This window comes from Pseudophryne corroboree, chromosome 8, assembly GCF_028390025.1.
Source record: "Pseudophryne corroboree isolate aPseCor3 chromosome 8, aPseCor3.hap2, whole genome shotgun sequence".
Lineage (NCBI taxonomy): Eukaryota > Metazoa > Chordata > Amphibia > Anura > Myobatrachidae > Pseudophryne > Pseudophryne corroboree.
In genome coordinates, this window is record NC_086451.1 from 442277672 (window position 1) to 442296650 (window position 18979).

The 18979-nt window shown below is 47.7% G+C and overlaps 1 protein-coding gene across 2 annotated transcripts in view; it reads right to left on the reverse strand.

Annotated features, from left to right (window-relative positions):
* The window catches only part of APOM (apolipoprotein M), a 211130-nt gene extending 195661 nt beyond the window's left edge, over positions 1-15469 (reverse strand). The window contains exons 1-5 of one of the 2 annotated variants that reach the window (XM_063935745.1): positions 15248-15469; positions 14327-14472; positions 12987-13060; positions 5934-6032; positions 3522-3620 (exon numbers count right to left, since the gene is read on the reverse strand). In XM_063935745.1, the coding sequence (XP_063791815.1) occupies positions 3522-3620; positions 5934-6032; positions 12987-13060; positions 14327-14472; positions 15248-15361 (532 nt within the window). In that variant the 5' untranslated portion in view covers positions 15362-15469. Of the gene's footprint in view, positions 1-3521; positions 3621-5933; positions 6033-12986; positions 13061-14326; positions 14485-15247 lie in introns of both variants that reach the window. The other variant, XM_063935744.1, reaches the window with a different exon arrangement.
* Positions 15470-18979: the final 3510 nt, after the last annotated feature.

The window sequence follows — 18979 nt, forward strand, 5'->3', positions numbered from 1 at the left end:
TGCGCTGGAAGGCAGTTCCGCCTCAAGCTCCTGAGCCCATGCCTCAACAGCTTCAGCAGCTCATGTCGCTGCAATGGTTGGCCTATGCACAGCCCCCGTTAGGGTGTAAGTTGCTTTTAAACAACCCTCCACATGTCTATCCGTCGTTTCCTTCATAGAGATGATGGTAGTTACTGGCAGAGCAGAGGAAACTTCCATGCGCGCCACATGAGAATCAACAGGCGGAGGAGTTTCCCAATTTTTACATACCTCTGCAGAGAGAGGATAGCCAGCCAACAGTCTCTTATTCGGTGTGAATTTTGGCCCCGGATTTTCCCAGGATTCCTGACAATTGTCAACCAGGTGTTCGGAATGAGGTAAAACTTGTTTAACCATCTTCTCACGTTTAAACCTACCCGGTTTTTTAGAGACAGCCTCAGGCTCAGGACCATCAGACACCTGAAGAATGAGCCTAATTGCCTCAATCAAATCTGGGACATCCACCATTGATTTCCCCTCTCCATCAGAAACATCTGAATCAGTGTCTGTGGGATCAGTATATGCACCATCCTCCTCAAAGGATGTGTCTGGGATAGCAGTGGATTGGGAGGAGGTAATGGCCTGTTTAGAAGTCTTAGGCGGGCGAGAGTGACACTTAAATTTGGACAATGACCGGTTCAAATGCTGTAACTGAGTGGAGATTTGATCTGCCCATGGCGGATTAATAGCAGGGACCATAAACTGCTGCATTGGCACACTTGGTCCCACAGGGGGCGCCAATTTAGTTACAAGCGTGTTTAACAGCGTGGAAAATGTAGCCAAAGGTGGGTCCCGTGATGCCCCAGGTGCTACAGACCCACTGGGGGGGTAAGGAACCCCCTGAACCTGAACTCTCAGCTGCCATATTCTCCTCCATCACGTCTGCGGCCTCACTACCATGCAATAAAGTGTGACTATGACAACACAAACCAGTAGTTCAAGAGATATATACCTATATGGTGACTATAAAGCACAAGTAAAAATACACAGCAAGCATATCTTGTGATACAATCCTATATTATACAGAAAGAAACCTGATACACTTAGCCCCCTCACGTATAGCAATATAGGAGTAGCCCACTGAGTGAAATACCCTTTAATAAGGCAACCACGCAGCAGCTACATGCACACACACACATATATAGTGACAAGCGTACCATGCAGAAATTATGCACCATAAAACTGCACTGAACTAGCAATACAAAATAATATTCAGTATGGCTATATGCGTGGACAATAGATATAACAAAGCACAGTAGATACTGGATGTATATCACAGGGTGTTTGTACCACACAACCCTGAATGTATGCACTCTTTCTTAACTAACACTGTCCCAGTGACAGGTAGAATACTCAAGTGTCCTGTATGAAGCCCAGCACTGGCAGTCAGGCGGTTCTACAGAGGAGGATTTGCCCCAGCAGTCCCGGGAACAGCTCAGCTCTATCTGTGATGGCCGCTGACCGGGAGTGAAGGAGAGAAATGCAGCTCCAGGGCGGGAACATTTGCAGTGAAAAGCGGGATTATTCACAATAAAACCCCCCCAGACCTGTGCCCTGTGATTGTCCCTGGTGGCTAGTGGAGCAGCTGCCCAATAAGTTTCCACACCATCGTGCGCGCGGCCGCCTCCCACGGCCGCGCTGGATCGCAGTAAAGTGTGGTCAAACTCGAAGAGACCCCTTACCTCCCCCGTTCCTGCGGGCCCACGATCCAGGAAGACAGCAGTGTGTGTGTGACTGAAGTGTGGAAGGAACCGGCAACCAGGGCGCGGGAGTATACAGCGCCACTGGGGGTGATGGAGCTGCAGTCAGAAAAGTCCAAGAGACTTTACCTGCTGCAGCCCTGAAGTCCTGTAGAAGAATCTTCTGTCTTTTTTTTCCAAATAAAGCTATCAATAGGCTGCTTAAGGCAGCCATCCTGTTAAGTGCCTGCTTACTGCATGGCACCAACTTACAAAGTGAGCTCCTGTGCACGGAGGCGGGGTTATAGAGGAGGTGGCGCTGTGCATCTTGGGATCAGTCAAAAGCTTTGAGCCTGTTGGTGTCTCGGATCAAGATCCTACTCTACACCCCGATGTGAATCCTTGTGGAGCCCAGTGTACCCCGCAGCAGAAAAAAATAGTTATTTTCAAGGTGGAAAATCCTTATACTGACCCCTTATACTACATATACATGGTAGCAAGTATCAAGTTCTTTCAAGTATGGGCTGTGGTAAATGTAAGCCATATAAGGATTAAGGAGAGCTTACATCAAGCAACTCATGTGAAGCAAGGGGTTTATTTCTGCCTAGGACACCAGGGGGCGGCTGAGAGAGGATCATTGTGGGCCCCTCCTACCCGTCTCCAGTACTTGTAAGTATGGTGATAGGCCCATTGTAAGCAAATGGAAGCAGTGCTATAATCGGCCATCACACGCTAAGAAGTAAGCATTATTATTTTATTTTTTATAGCAAAAAGGCAACCTGTGGTTCCCCACCTATTGCGGAACTGCAAGTCCCAGCATACCAAAGGCGGCCATGCATGTACGACCATAACTGGAAGTGTGTAAACGGTGCCAACAGCCAGATTGCAGTGCCCTGGGGGGGTTGCACCGTCACTGCCCCACATCACCTGCATTTGAATTGCAGGATGCCGGAAGAGTACCCTACAGGCAGTAGCGCTAGTGCAGGGCTGCCCTGGGTGCCCTCAGGATGTCCTAGGCAGTGCTTTGCTTCCTGGTGCCCCTTGTCGTGACATCACATGTTCTGACCTGTTACATGGCTGAACGTATTTTGGCACTTGTAGTTCCCCAATAGACATAGAACCACAAATTGCCTGATGCTATTTATATTATGTGTAGGTCACTGGTAGAACTGGGATATCTGCAAGCGACTGCCAGCACCCACAAATTCATATACTTATTATTCACAATGCCTGGTTCACCACCATGCATATTTATTCACAGTTTCTTATATAGCGCAACGTATTCTGTTGCTCTTTACAATTGGAAACAACAGTGATAAGACAAACTGGGTAATAACAGACAGACATAGAGGTAGGAAGGCCCTGCTCGCAGGCTTACAATCTATGACATATATGACATACAGTGTCGGACTGGGGCATGTAGGGCCCACCGGAGAAATGCAGTAGTAGGGGCCCATATTAGGGGTGTGGCCAGTCTGCAGAGGGGGTGTGGCCTGCCACTTCATTGGTTTGACTAACCATTAGTGAGTGCAACGTTTTGGGCCCCTTCATAAATATATACAGCAATTCAGCTGCTGCATGCATGATAATGTACCAGATTAATAACAGATTAATAACAACAATACACTGTAGAAAATACACCATAGTCCAGTATAAGGTAACATATGTATAATGTATAATTCAAGTGCACAGTCTGGAACCTGATCCTTAGAGGAGGAGGTGGGCCCCCAGGCAGTGGGGCCCACCGGTGGTTTCCCCTGTACCCCCGTGGGCCAGTCCTAGCCTGATGACATAACGTTCCCAGCCTTCCTCTCACACACTCACCTAGCTTCTGAGGAATCTGTATAACATCCTTGTAGCCTTCACAGCTGGATTTACGTCTGAATTCCTCCATACACACGTCTTCCAGTTGCTGTGAGCGCGCTGAGGAAAGAGAAAGCAGGTAAGGGGAGAGGGTTATCATGAGAAGGAGCATATGAGGCTCTTGGGAGACCATACTGGAGAGATGAGTCCATGGACCTAAAGAGTGCCAGTGGCAGAGGACCTCCCAGCAGCTATGGAAGGGTTTTAATGAACCATAGTGGAGCTTGGTCTGCTCCAGAAAGCTAATGTTGCTTGAATTTGCCTAAGATATGTCTCCTAGGTGGCGCTAGATTATGGTAAGTAAATTTGGGTGTGGGATATTAAGAGACTACTCTCACCTTTCCCATTCATCCTCAACTCCACTGCCCACCTCATTGTCCTCTAGTGCTGCTCCACTTCTGGGACCCTCCTCTGCTGCTCCATTGGCTTCCCTTTCCTAGGTTCAACCTTTGCTCACTAACCTTCAAAGTCCTCAATAACCCTTTTCCGCACCGACATTTTCTTCCTCATTTCCAGACATGCTCCCTCCCGCCCACTCCGCTCTGCCAGTGACCTCCCTCTCTCCTCTTCCCTAATCCCTGCCTCACCCCACCGCACGTCACTGCTTTTCACGCAAGCCTACCACCCCTCCCCCAAACTCACCAGTCACTGCAAACCGACCGCTCTCCCTCCTGGTTTTTACCCGTATTTCCCCTGGAATGTGTGCTGTCATGAGCAGGGCCCTCTTTCCTACTGTCTGGATTATAAAAGGTAATTATGTTAATCTGTCAATTTGTACACTGTAACTGTCTAATGTACGTTTGGTTTTTTTATGTTACCTCTATGCACAGTGATTCGGAACCCTCGTGGTGCCATATATACAAAATAATAATAATAATAATAATAATAATAATAATTTTGCCATGTTAAGTGACCAAGTTGATCCTTGCACACAGATATACATGTATCAGTTATAGCGGTTGGGGAGGTATCTGGGCTTAATTCAATTAGCCACAAGAGAGGTGAATTGCCATTGCTACGGTGTGGAACAAAAATCTGCAAGTAGGGCAGTAACTAGGTGTGTGCGGAGTGTGCCAACGCACATAGCGCTGCAAGGTAGGAGGCGTTTGTCAATCATCTGTTTTAATTACTTTCACTTGTAGCTTCCCCTTTTTGAAGCCCAGCATCTCCTCACCAACCCTGTCTCCTTCCCCCACTTCTTCCATCGCTGATACCTGTACAACGTTCATGAACTTAACTTGAGAGCTATTTGTTATTCAATCACACTGGGGCAGATGTATTAAGCCTGGAGAAGTGATAAAGTGGTGGGAGATAAAGTACCAGCCAATCAGCTCCTGTCATTTTTTTCAAACCCAGCCTGTAACTTGACAGGAGCTGACACAAAATTGGTCAACACATGTTCTTTGGGCCAAATGTATATTTCGTGTTCTGTGGACACCATCAATAGAAATGTAAACCCTTGCGGGCTTCCTTCGCTCGTCAGAGGTTCCTATTTCCAATTGTAGTCCGCATGGGTAGTAAATCTAGCAAATGTTGGAAAAACATGTCAACAATGGCAAAATATGTGCTGACCAATTGTGTGTCGACCATTATCATGTTGACCTTTTGAACTTGTCAACCTGTTGTACCTGTCAACCTTAAGCACTGTTAACCTTTCATCTGTCGACCTTCTGTATCTTTCAACCTATGCATGTCGACAATATGGTGTCAACCCATTGACTGTCCACCTAGACATTGCAGATCGATGACCTGGATACCATAAAATGTGAGTGGTACCAAGTCTAAAAACTAAAAATTTGCATCATAGTCCATATTGTCCTAATGAGAAAATAAGATCTACTTTTCTCCTTTTTCGAGACTGTCCTTGGCCAAATGGGAAAAAGAATTGTGTGTGTGTGTGTGTGTGTGTGTGTATGTTTGTGTCTAGGGGGTTGTTTCCCTGACCTCTCTAATATATGTACTAACCCTGCACTGGCTGATTTTCACTACACCAGAGTAGGTGAAACCCCCCCCCCCCTTGTAAAACCCCAACCAGGCTGGTTAGTGCAGTACCGGAGCCCTATGGAGGAGGTGGGGGTGACAAAAGGTTGCCCATCTCTCACAGACTACCAGCTTTCACACTCACCATCTTGAGGCTAATCTCACCCATAGCAGTGACAGCACTGGATTGCAGTAGAAACCAGTGCAGGCTGTCTAGCTGGCCAAGGCGATTCGCTACTCGAGTTTTTCTTTTATTTGGATATGTTGAATGCTGCTTGATGCTTGTGTTGGGTTTTATATTTCATTTTCCAGTGGATCATCAATGGTGCAATGAACAAGACATGAATAAGACGGGGAGGAGAGGGAAGATGTCTCCCCACATAATGCACTTACAATACAGCAGGAGCCTGGCGGTGCTATTATCTGTCTCCTTCAGGACAACGCACTCTGGGCAGCGGCAGGAGAACAGCTCAGTCAGTCTATCTGGGTGCCCTGTGGACGTGGAACAGTTAATTCATCATCTTGTTACCTGATTGCTATTTACACAAAGTGACATTTCTGATATCTAGGCAAATATTGTGAGTGTGACTGTGTTCTTGGCTGAGCGGAGGTAATGTTAGCACTCGGCCTGTAGTTCAGCCATTCCTTTCCATATGTAAGGTGTACAAAGTGCAGCTGATAATGTATATAACACACAGTGCTGACATTACTAGGTTCTACTGTGCTAGGGAGGCTTACCTTCTCCACCTGGGGACAGCCGCTGCCCCAAACCACACCTGAGCCTTACAGAGAGAAAATGCACATTTTTGTTCAGAAATTATGTCACAAGGGGTTATTCAGGCTTGTTAGCAAACTAAAAAAAGTTACCAATTGGGTAAAACCATGTTGCACTGCAGGTGGGGCAGATGTGACATGTGCAGAGAGATTTAGATTTGGGTGGGTTATATTGTTTCTGTGCATGGTAAATACTGGTTGCTTCATTCCTATACTGCAATTTAGATTTCAGTTTGGATACACCCCACTCAAATCTAAATCTCTCTGCACGTTACATTTGCCTCACCTGCAGTGCAACATGGGCCCTCATTCCGAGTCGTTCGCTCGTTAAATTTCATCGCATCGCAGTGATTTTCCGCTTAGTGCGCATGCGTAATGTCCGCACTGCGACTGCGCCAAGTAATTTTGCAATGAAGATAGTATTTTTACTCACGGCTTTTTCTTCGCTCCGGCGATCGTAATGTGATTGACAGGAAATGGGTGTTACTGGGCGGAAACAGGCCGTTTTATGGGCGTGTGGGAAAAAATAAGAATTTACTTACCGATAATTCTATTTCTCGTAGTCCGCAGTGGATGCTGGGGACTCCGTCAGGACCATGGGGATTAGCGGCTCCGCAGGAGACAGGGCACAAAAGTAAAAGCTTTAGGATCAGGTGGTGTGCACTGGCTCCTCCCCCCATGACCCTCCTCCAAGCCTCAGTTAGGATACTGTGCCCGGACGAGCGTACACAATAAGGAAGGATTTTGAATCCCGGGTAAGACTCATACCAGCCACACCAATCACACTGTACAACCTGTGATCTGAACCCAGTTAACAGCATGATAACAGCGGAGCATCTAAAAAAATGGCTCACAACAATAATAACCCGATTTTTGTAACAATAACTATGTACAAGTATTGCAGACAATCCGCACTTGGGATGGGCGCCCAGCATCCACTACGGACTACGAGAAATAGAATTATCGGTAAGTAAATTCTTATTTTCTCTGACGTCCTAAGTGGATGCTGGGGACTCCGTCAGGACCATGGGGATTATACCAAAGCTCCCAAACGGGCGGGAGAGTGCGGATGACTCTGCAGCACCGAATGAGAGAACTCCAGGTCCTCCTCAGTCAGGGTGTGCCCCTGACCAAGTATCAGCTCGGCAAAGTTGTAAAGCCGAGACCCCTCGGGCAGCCGCCCAAGATGAGCCCACCTTCCTTGTGGAATGGGCATTTACATATTTTGGCTGTGGCAGGCCTGCCACAGAATGTGCAAGCTGAATTGTACTACACATCCAACTAGCAATCGTCTGCTTAGAAGCAAGAGCACCCAGTTTGTTGGGTGCATACAGGATAACAGCAAGTCAGTTTTCCTGACTCCAGCCGTCCTGGAAACTATATTTTCAGGGCCCTGACAACATCTAGCAACTTGGAGTCCTCCAAGTCCCTAGTAGCCGCAGGTACCACAATAAGCTGGTTCGGGTGAAACACTGACACCACCTTAGGGAGAAACTGGGGATGAGTCCGCAGCTCTGCCCTGTCCGAATGGACAATCAGATATGGGCTTTTTTGAGACAAACGCCGCCAATTCTGACACTCGCCTGGCCGAGGCCAGGGCCAACAGCATGGTCACTTTCCCTGTGAGATATTTCAAATCCACAGATTTGAGCGGTTTAAACCAATGTGATTTTAGGAATCCCAGAACTACGTTGAGATCCCACAGTGCCACTGGAGGCACAAAAGGGGGTTGTATATGCAGTACTCCCTTGACAAACTTCTGGACTTCAGGAACTGAAGCCAATTCTTTCTGGAAGAAAATCGACAGGGCCGAAATTTGAACCTTAATGGACCCCAATTTGAGGCCCATAGACACTCCTGTTTGCAGGAAATGCAGGAAACGACCGAGTTGAAATTTCTTCATGGGGCCTTCCTGGCCTCACACCACGCAACATATTTTCGCCACATGTGGTGATAATGTTGTGCGGTCACCTCCTTCCTGGCTTTGACCAGGGTAGGAATGACCTCTTCCGGAATGCCTTTTTCCCTTAGGATCCGGCGTTCAACCGCCATGCCGTCAAACGCAGCAGCGGTAAGTCTTGGAACAGACATGGTACTTGCTGAAGCAAGTCCCTTCTTAGCGGCAGAGGCCATGAGTCCTCTGTGAGCATCTCTTGAAGTTCCGGGTACCAAGTCCTTCTTGGCCAATCCGGAGCCACGAGTATAGTTCTTACTCCTCTACGTCTTATAATTCTCAATACCTTGGGTATGAGAAGCAGAGGAGGGAAGACATACACCGACTGGTACACCCACGGTGTTACCAGAACGTCCACAGCTATTGCCTGAGGGTCTTTTGACCTGGCGCAATACTTGTCCAGTTTTTTGTACAGGCGGGACGCCATCATGTCCACCTTTGGTCTTTTCCAACGGTTCACAATCATGTGGAAGACTTCCCGATGAAGTCCCCACTCTCCCGGGTGGAGGTTGTGCCTGCTGAGGAAGTCTGCTTCCCAGTTGTCCACTCCCGGAATGAACACTGCTGACAGTGCTATCACATGATTTTCCGCCTAGCGAAAAATCCTTGCAGTTTCTGCCATTGCCCTCCTGCTTCTTGTGCCGCCCTGTCTGTTTACGTGGGCGACTGCCGTGATGTTGTCCCACTGGATCAATACCGGCTGACATTGAAGCAGAGGTCTTGCTAAGCTTAGAGCATTGTAAATTGCCCTTAGCTCCAGTATATTTATGTGGAGAAAAATCTCCAGACTTGATCACACTCCCTGGAAATTTTTTCCCTGTGTGACTGCTCCCCAGCCTCTCAGGCTGGCCTCCGTGGTCACCAGCATCCAATCCTGAATGCCGAATCTGCGGCCCTCTAGAAGATGAGCACTCTGTAACCACCACAGGAGAGACACCCTTGTCCTTGGAGATAGGGTTATCCGCTGATGCATCTGAAAATGCGATCCGGACCATTTGTCCAGCAGATCCCACTGAAAAGTTCTTGCGTGGAATCTGCCGAATGGAATCGCTTCGTAATAAGCCACCATTTTTCCCAGGACTCTTGTGCAATGATGCACTGACACTTTTCCTGGTTTTAGGAGGTTCCTGACTAGCTCGGATAACTCCCTGGCTTTCTCCTCCGGGAGAAACACCTTTTTCTGGACTGTGTCCAGAACCATCCCTAGGAACAGCAGACGTGTCGTCGGAAACGGCTGCGATTTTGGATATTTAGAATCCACCCGTGCTGTCGTAGAACTACTTGAGATAGTGCTACTCCGACTTCCAACTGTTCTCTGGATCTTGCCCTTATCAGGAGATCGTCCAAGTAAGGGATAATTAAGACGCCTTTTCTTTGAAGAAGAATCATCATTTCGGCCATTACTTTGGTAAAGACCCGGGGTGCCGTGGACAATCCAAACGGCAGCGTCTGAAACTGATAGTGACAGTTCCGTACCACGAACCTGAGGTACCCTTGGTGAGAAGGGCAATTTGGGACATGGAGGTAAGCATCCTTGATGTCCAGGGACACCATATAGTCCCCTTCTTCCTGGTTCGCTATCACTGCTCTGAGTGACTCCATCTTGATTTGAACCTTTGTATGTAAGTGTTCAAAGATTTTCCATTTAGAATAGGTCTCACCGAGCCGTCTGGCTTCAGTACCACAATATAGTGTGGAATAATACCCCTTTCCTTGTTGTAGGAGGGGTACTTTGATTATCACCTGCTGGGAATACAGCTTGTGAATTGTTCCAATACTGCCTCCCTGTCGGAGGAAGACGTTGGTAAAGCAGACATCAGGAGCCTGCGAGGGGGAGACGTCTCGAATCTCCAGTCTGTACCCCTGGGATACTACTTGTAGGATCCAGGGGTCCACTTGCGAGTGAGCCCACTACGCGCTGAAACTCTTGAGACGACCCCCCACCGCACTTGAGTCCGCTTGTACGGCCCCAGCGTCATGCTGAGGACTTGGCAGAAGCTGTGGAGGGCTTCTGTTCCTGGGAATGGGCTGCCTGCTGCAGTCTTCTTCCCTTTCCTCTATCCCTGGGCAGATATGACTGGCCTTTTGCCCGCTTGCCCTTATGGGGACGAAAGGACTGAGGCTGAAAAGACGGTGTCTTTTTCTGCTGAGATGTGATTTGGGGTAAGAAAGGTGGATTTTCCAGCTGTTGCCGAGGTCACCAGGTCCGATGGACCGACCCCAAATAACTCCTCCCCTTTATACGGCAATACTTCCATGTGCCGTTTGGAATCTGCATCACCTGACTACTGTCGTGTCCATAAACATCTTCTGGCAGATATGGACATCGCACTTACTCTTGATGCCAGAGTGCAAATATCCCTCTGTGCATCTCGCATATATAGAAATGCATCCTTTAAATGCTCTATAGTCAATAAAATACTGTCCCTGTCAAGGGTATCAATATTTTCAGTCAGGGAATCCGACCAAGCCACCCCAGCGCTGCACATCCAGGCTGAGGCGATCGCTGGTCGCAGTATAACACCAGTATGTGTGTATATACCTTTTTAGGATATTTTCCAGCCTCTCAGCTGGCTCCTTGAGGGCGGCCCTATCTGGAGACGGTACCGCCACTTGTTTTGATAAGCGTGTGAGCGCCTTATCCACCCTAAAGGGTGTTTCCCAACGCGCCCTAACTTCTGGCGGAAAAGGGTATACCGCCAATAATTTTCTATCGGGGGAAACCCACGCATCATCACACACTTCATTTAATTTATCTGATTCAGGAAAAACTACAGGTAGTTTTTTCACACCCCACATAATACCCTTCTTGTGGTACTTGTAGTATCAGAAATATGTAACACCTCCTTCATTGCCCTTAACATGTAACGTGTGGCCCTAAAGGAAAATACGTTTGTTTCTTCACCGTCGACACTGGAGTCAGTGTCCGTGTCTGTGTTTGTGTCGACCGACTGAGGTAAATGAGCGTTTTACAGCCCCTGACGGTGTTTGAGACGCCTGGACAGGTACTAATTTGTTTTCCGGCCGTCTCATGTCGTCAACCGACCTTGCAGCGTGTTGACATTATCACGTAATTCCTTAAATAAGCCATCCATTCCGGTGTCGACTCCCTAGAGAGTGACATCACCATTTCAGGCAATTGCTCCGCCTCCTCACCAACATCGTCCTCATACATGTCGACACACACGTACCGACACACAGCACACACACAGGGAATGCTCTGATAGAGGACAGGACCCCACTAGCCCTTTGGGGAGACAGAGGGAGAGTTTGCCAGCACACACCAAAAACGCTATAATTATACAGGGACAACCTTTATATAAGTGTTTTTCCCTTATAGCATTTTAATATATATATACATATCGCCAAATAAGTGCCCCCCCCTCTCTGTTTTAACCCTGTTTCTGTAGTGCAGTGCAGGGGAGAGCCTGGGAGCCTTCCCACCAGCATTTCTGTGAGGGAAAATGGCGCTGTGTGCTGAGGAGAATAGGCCCCGCCCCCTTTTCGGCGGGCTTCTTCTCCCGTTTTTCTGAGACCTGGCAGGGGTTAAATACATCCATATAGCCCCCAGGGGCTATATGTGATGTATTTTTAGCCAGAATAAGGTACTATCATTGCTGCCCAGGGCGCCCCCCCCCCAGCGCCCTGCACCCTCAGTGACCGCTGCTATGAAGTGTGCTGACAACAATGGCGCACAGCTGCAGTGCTGTGCGCTACCTTATGAAGACTGAAGAGTCTTCTGCCGCCGTTTCTGGACCTTCACTTTTCGGCATCTGCAAGGGGGGTCGGCGGCGCGGCTCCGGGACGAACCCCAGGGTGAGACCTGTGTTCCGACTCCCTCTGGAGCTAATGGTGTCCAGTAGCCTAAGAAGCCAATCCATCCTGCACGCAGGTGAGTTCACTTCTCTCCCCTAAGTCCCTCGTAGCAGTGAGCCTGTTGCCAGCAGGACTCACTGAAAATAAAAAACCTAACAAACTTTTACTCTAAGCAGCTCTTTAGGAGAGCCACCTAGATTGCACCCTTCTCGGCCGGGCACAAAAATCTAACTGAGGCTTGGAGGAGGGTCATGGGGGGAGGAGCCAGTGCACACCACCTGATCCTAAAGCTTTTACTTTTGTGCCCTGTCTCCTGCGGAGCCGCTAATCCCCATGGTCCTGACGGAGTCCCCAGCATCCACTTAGGACGTCAGAGAAAACGCTACAGTTTCCGGAAAAAACGCGGGAGTGGCTGGAGAAACGGAGGAGTGTCTGGGCGAACGCTGGGAGTGTTTGTGACGTCAACCCAGGAACGACAAGCACTGAACTGATCGCAGATGCCGAGTAAGTCTGAAGCTACTCTGAAACTGCTAAGAAGTTTGTAATCGCAATATTGCGAATATATCGTTCGCAATTTTAAGAAGCTAAGATTCACTCCCAGTAGGCGGCGGCTTAGCGTGTTCAATACTGCTAAAATCGCCTTGCGAGCGAACAACTCGGAATGACCTCCATGGTTCTGTCCAATTGCTAACTTTTTTGGCTTGCTAAAAAACCTGAATAAGGCCTGTGGTCCAGAAACACTGGTATATATCCATTATCCAGCGACCTCTTAAAATATTTAAGTGCCTGTTTTCAGAGAAAGTTTTGACCCATGAATTTATCCCATTGTTTTCTTTTGAAACTCCCTCATATTACAGTATCTACTTTTGTCCCTCCAGACATGCCATTTTCCCCTCTCTCACCCTCCGTCCTCAGCTTCGTGCTGCCCTCAGTCAACAGGTAAATCCACTTCCGAGGAACACATGAGCCGTCTTTGCTGGAGACAAGTAGAGAGGAAGCAGTGTAAGTAGATGACGAGGAGTCACAGAACGATAGCGGATAAAATAAGAGGGGATGTATAGAGTGGTACATTAGCCAGATATCACTGAGTGGCCCCTGTAGGCCACACACAGCTGATAGTGGTGAATTACCTCCAGATAATCCTGACTTGGGGGGGGGGGGGGGGGGGCTTACAGTTACCGTTAGAGAAACTGAGGGGCTGGCATATTTTGTCCTGGTAATGTTGGGAGGTATGTGATTGTTCATAGAGCAAGTTTATTCTCAGTGAGAGCTTCAGAACACAGGAGGTTGTATTTTAATTGTTTGTGATGCTCAACAGCCTGAAAATCTGCAGGGCAAACAAAATGGAATAAAATCTTTGATTGCTGACAAGAGGACCTGCATGGGATAGACAGAATGCCTAAACATGAAGGGGGACCCATAGTGGTACCCATAGTGGTACCCATAGACCTAAAACATACACTAATAATTTCAGCTAAGTCTCTTGCTCCTTTTGGTGACAATATGTTATAATTACATCATAATAGACATAAATACAAATAAGTAAAGAAAAACTGAAATTTAAATATGTATAAGTGCATAAAAGAGCCACAGATACAGGTATAGAAGTGAGTGACGGAAACATAGAGGGCAGGCATCTGGCAGTTTAGGTTAATTTTGGACACACATTTTCATTAATGGAAAGCATGGAGACATATTCAACAAAGCAAAGGGGCGTGGGAAGGTGGTGAGAGGATGTGAAGGGACACACAGAAGTTGTGCAATCTGCCAGGTAGAATTATTATTCAAGACTCAGGTATATTTACTGAAATGCGGGTTTACAAAAGTGGAGATGTTGCCAGAAGCAACCAATGAGATTCTAGCTATTATCTTCTAGAACAGGCCTGGCCAACCTGTGGCTCTCCAGCTGTTGTGAAACTACAAGTCCCAGCATGCCCTGCCACAGGTTTAGCATTCCCTAATAACAAAACTGTGAGAGGGCATGCTGGGACTTTCACAACAGCTGGAGAGCCACAGGTTGGCCAGGCCTGTTCTAGAAGGTGCTAGACAGATGATAAGTGGAAACTGATTGGATGCTATGGGCAACATATCCACTTTTGTAAACCCACACTTTAGTAAATACATCCGAGTCTCCTAAGTCTACCTGGTAAACCCACACTTTAGTAAATTCACCCCTCAGAGTCAGAGTGAGGAATAGAGAGGAAGCAGTGAGTGGGAGATAGAGACATACAGCCATTCTCACACTTTGATGGATGCTCTGAACTCCAGCTTCTCTTCCTCCAGACCCGCTTGGACAGTGAACTGGGCATTATCCATGACTTTGAAGATCTCCAACGCATTTGTTCCAGGTCCTGCTGAAGCCGCCAAGAAATGCCAGTTCCCCATGTACTGCAAAGGGAACTGCCAGGAATTTAGTACATACATCTTCATGGGCCTTCATATCAAACATAGAAATCCCACTGTATAGCATCAATAGATCTCTAGAACCTATAACCACGGGTTCAGTCTCAGCCTCAATCACTGTGAATATACTGTAGAAGTTACACTTTTGCCTGCATGGCTTTTACCTGGGCCGGTCAGCCTTTGACCCTTCAACTCTGACCATTGTACATCCGTTTGAATGTCTGTTTTCTACAGCAATATCGGTTTGTGTTTTTATAAAAAATTATCTTAGAGAGAATACACCCCGACAGACGATACTACTTTATCCTAACCCCCAAACTCTGAGATAGTAGAACGCAGGGGGCAGTTTTTTCTGGGTTTTTAAAAAAACTCACCCTAATTCATCTATCTAATATTGTCATCTCTAGGTACTGCCACTTAGGTAATGTTCAAACTCAAAGGGGCCCATCTACCATGGATCGCATATTGTATGCGATCTGAGTAGAATCTTGGAGGCTGCGGTTGCATTAAAAGTTAGTCCTTAACCCAAATAAATGAGCTTGCAGGGAGGTTTGAAACCAGACATTATATGACTTTCACTCTAGGGGGTAGATTTACTAAAGCACCAACCAATCAGCTCCTGTCATTTTTCAAACACATCCTGCAACATGGCAGTTAGGAGTTGATTGACTGATACTTTATCTCTCCCCAATTTATAGTTTTCCAAGCGTTGATACATCTCCCCCTTAGAAGCTTTAGTAAATGTACCCCTATAGTTTACCTGTGTCCTGTTGATGTGCGATGCTGACAGATGGTCGCCATTGTTACAGATGGAGAGGGAGTCGATGATCAGGCCGTACAGATACAGTAGGTAACACCAGGCATTGCTGATCATTTCTGTGAGGGTCTCTATCAGACAGCTATACCACTGCGACTGGTCTCTCCCTGGGTGGCTCTCTGTCCTCCTTGTGTCTCTTCCCTGACCTTTTATCTCTCAGACCCTTGATCCCTTTTTTACCTTTGTTTATTTATTTCCCACTGGTAGACCCTTGTTCTCTGTTCCTGACAATTATTAACTACACTGTCACTCAAGGCCGATGGTGAGCCCTGCAGGAAGACTTCTCCTAATATCGCCCAATTTTTTCTATATTAACGCAATCAAGCCAAAACGTTTTAAGACGTGACTTGCAGGGTATTTACAGTACATCATAGTATAGTTATATAATATATTACCTTATGACTGTATCTATTTACCTTGACATACAGTTATATATTATCTGTTGAAATGACACTGCGATTTTCAGTGTTTTGCAACCCGATAAATCAGAAGGTGATGAAAATAAAATAAAACCATTAAAAAAAACCCCAGAATAAACTGTATTTCTCTTACGTCCTAGAGGATGCTGGGGTCCACATTAGTACCATGGGGTATAGACGGGTCCACCAGGAGCCATGGGCACTTTAAGAGTTTGAGAGTGTGGGCTGGCTCCTCATTCTATGCCCCTCCTACCAGACTCAGTTTAGAAAATGTGCCCAGAGGAGCCGGTCACAGCTAGGGGAGCTTTCCTGAGTTTTCCTGGTAAATGTTTTTTTTAGAGTTTATTTTTTTACAGGGAGGCTGCTGGCAACAGCCTCCCTGCAGCGAGGGACTGAGGGGGGCAGTGTCTGCCCTGCGGGGTCTGAGCCACTGTCTCCGGTGACTAGACACTGAGCTCCAGAGGGGTCTGATCGTTCTCTGCCACAGGGGACCGCTCGCCCCAGCAGCATGCCGCCACCCCCTTGCAGAGCTGAAGAATCGGTGGCGAGTGAGACACTGACCCCCCTAGCAAGCGGGGGGTCGGTGTGATGATGGCGGCACAGGGTAGGAGCGCAGTATTAACTGCGCTCCAGGGATGGCTCAGTGGTACATGGTGCGGCGCTGTGAGGGGCGCCCTGAGCCAGCGCGACACCCTACATTGGTTCTCCTCCGCAAACAAGTGGTGAACATCATTCCATATCTGGACGATCTGCTGATAAAGGCATTGTCCAAGGAGAAGCTGCTGCAGTCAATGGTTCTCATAACATGCCTCCTCAAGAGTCATGGTTGGATTCTGAACCTTCCAAAGTCACATTTGGAACCAACCCAGTGGTTGTCCTTTCTGGGAATGATCCTGGACACAGAAGTGCAGAAGGTGTTTCTTCCACAGGAAAAGGCGTTGGTGATACAAACAATGGTCCGGGATGTCCTGAAGCCAGCCCGGGTGTCGGTTCATCAATGCATTCGCCTGTTGGGAAAGATGGTGGCCTCTAACAAGGCTCTCCAGTATGGGAGGTTCCACGCTCGGACCTTCCAACTGAATCTTCTGGACAAGTGGTTGGGATCTCATCTCCACATGCACCAGAGAATTCATCTGTCGCCGAAGGCCAGGATTTTGCTCCTCTGGTGGTTACAATTACCTCACCTTCTGGAGGGCCGCAGGTTCGGGATTTAGGAATGGGTCCTTCTAACCATGGATGTGAGCCTTCGGGGCTGGGGAGCAGTAACTCAAGGAGTAACTTTCCAAGGACGGTGGTCAAGCCTGGAAGCCGGCCTGCCCTTCAACATCCTGGAACTAAGAGTCATCTACAACGGTCTTCTTCAGGTGGCTCTCTACTAAGAAATCAGGCCATTCAAGTGCAGTCGGACAACGTCACAACAGTGGTTTACATAAACCGACAGGGCGGAACGAAGAGCAGAGCGGCAATGTCAGTGGTGACAAGAATACTCCTCTTGACAGAAAAAATAAGATTTTAAACCTACCGGTAAATCTTTTTCTCCTAGTCCGTAGAGGATGCTGGGGACTCCGTAAGGACCATGGGGAATAGACGGGCTCCGCAGGAGACATGGGCACTATAAAGAACTTTAGATGGGTGTGCACTGGCTCCTCCCGCTATGCCCCTCCTCCAGACCTCAGTTAGAGAACTGTGCCCAGAGGAGACGGACAGTACGAGGAAAGGATTTTTGTTAATCTAAGGGCAAGATTCATATAACCTGGAATATACGCAACCAGTCAACAGTATGAACAAAAACAGCATCAGCCAAAGACTGATCTCAACTGTAACATAACCCTTTTGTAAGCAATAACTATATACAATCCTTGCAGAAATATGTCTGCACTGGGACGGGCGCCCAGCATCCTCTACGGACTAGGAGAAAAAGATTTACCGGTAGGTTTAAAATCTTATTTTCTCTTACGTACTAGAGGATGCCGGAGACTCCGTAAGGACCATGGGGATTATACCAAAGCTCCAGACCGGGCGGGAGAGTGCGGATGACTCTGCAGCACCGATTGAGCAAACATGAGGTCCTCATCAGCCAGGGTATCAAACTTGTAGAATTTTGCAAAAGTGTTTGAACCCGACCAAGTCGCCGCTCGGCAAAGCTGTAATGCCGAGACGCCTCGGGCAGCCGCCCAAGAAGAGCGCACCTTCCTAGTGGAATGGGCCTTTACCGAATTTGGTAACGGCAATCCAGCCGTAGAATGAGCCTGCTGAATCGTGTTACAGATCCAGCGAGCAATAGTCTGCTTAGAAGCAGGAGCGCCAACCTTGTTGGCTGCATACAGGATAAACAGTGCCTCTGTTTTCCTAACCCGAGCCGTCCTGGCTACCTAAATTTTTAAGTCCCTGACTACATCAAGGGACTTGGAATCCTCCAAGTCATCTGTAGCCACAGGTACCACAATAGGTTGGTTCATATGAAACGATGAAACCACTTTAGGCAAAAATTGAGGACGAGTCCTTAATTCCGCTCTATCCACATGGAAAATCAGATAGGGGCTTTTGTGAGACAAAGCCGCCAATTCGGACACCCGCCTTGCAGATGCCAAGGCCAACAAGATGACCACCTTCCAAGTGAGAAATTTAAATTCAACCGTTTGAAGAGGTTCAAACCAGTGAGATTTTAGGAACTGTAACACCACGTTAAGGTCCCATGGTGCCACTGGAGGCACAAAAGGAGGCTGTATGTGCAGCACTCCCTTTACAAAAGTCTGGACTTCTGGGAGAGAAGCCAATTCCTTCTGAAAGAAAATTGATAGGGCCGAAATCTGTACCTTAATGTAGCCTAATTTTAGGCCCATATCCACTCCTGTCTGTAGAAAGTGGAGAAAACGGGCCAGATGGAATTCCTCAGTAGGAGCATTCTTGGCTTCACACCAAGATACATACCTTCTCCAGATACGGTGATAATGTTTCGCCATCACCTCCTTCCTAGCCTTTATCAGAGTAGGGATGACTTCTTCTGGAATGCCTTTCTCAGCTAGGATTCGGTGTTCAACCGCCATGCCGTCAAACGTAACCGCGGTAAGTCTTGGAACACGCAGGGCCCCTGTTGCAACAGGTCCTCTCTTAAAGGAAGAGGCCACGGATCTTCTGTGAGCATTTCCTGAAGATCTGAATACCAGGCCCTTCGAGGCCAATCTGGAACAATGAGTATTGTCCGCACGCTTTTTCGTCTTATGATTCTCAATATCTTTGAGATGAGTGGAAGAGG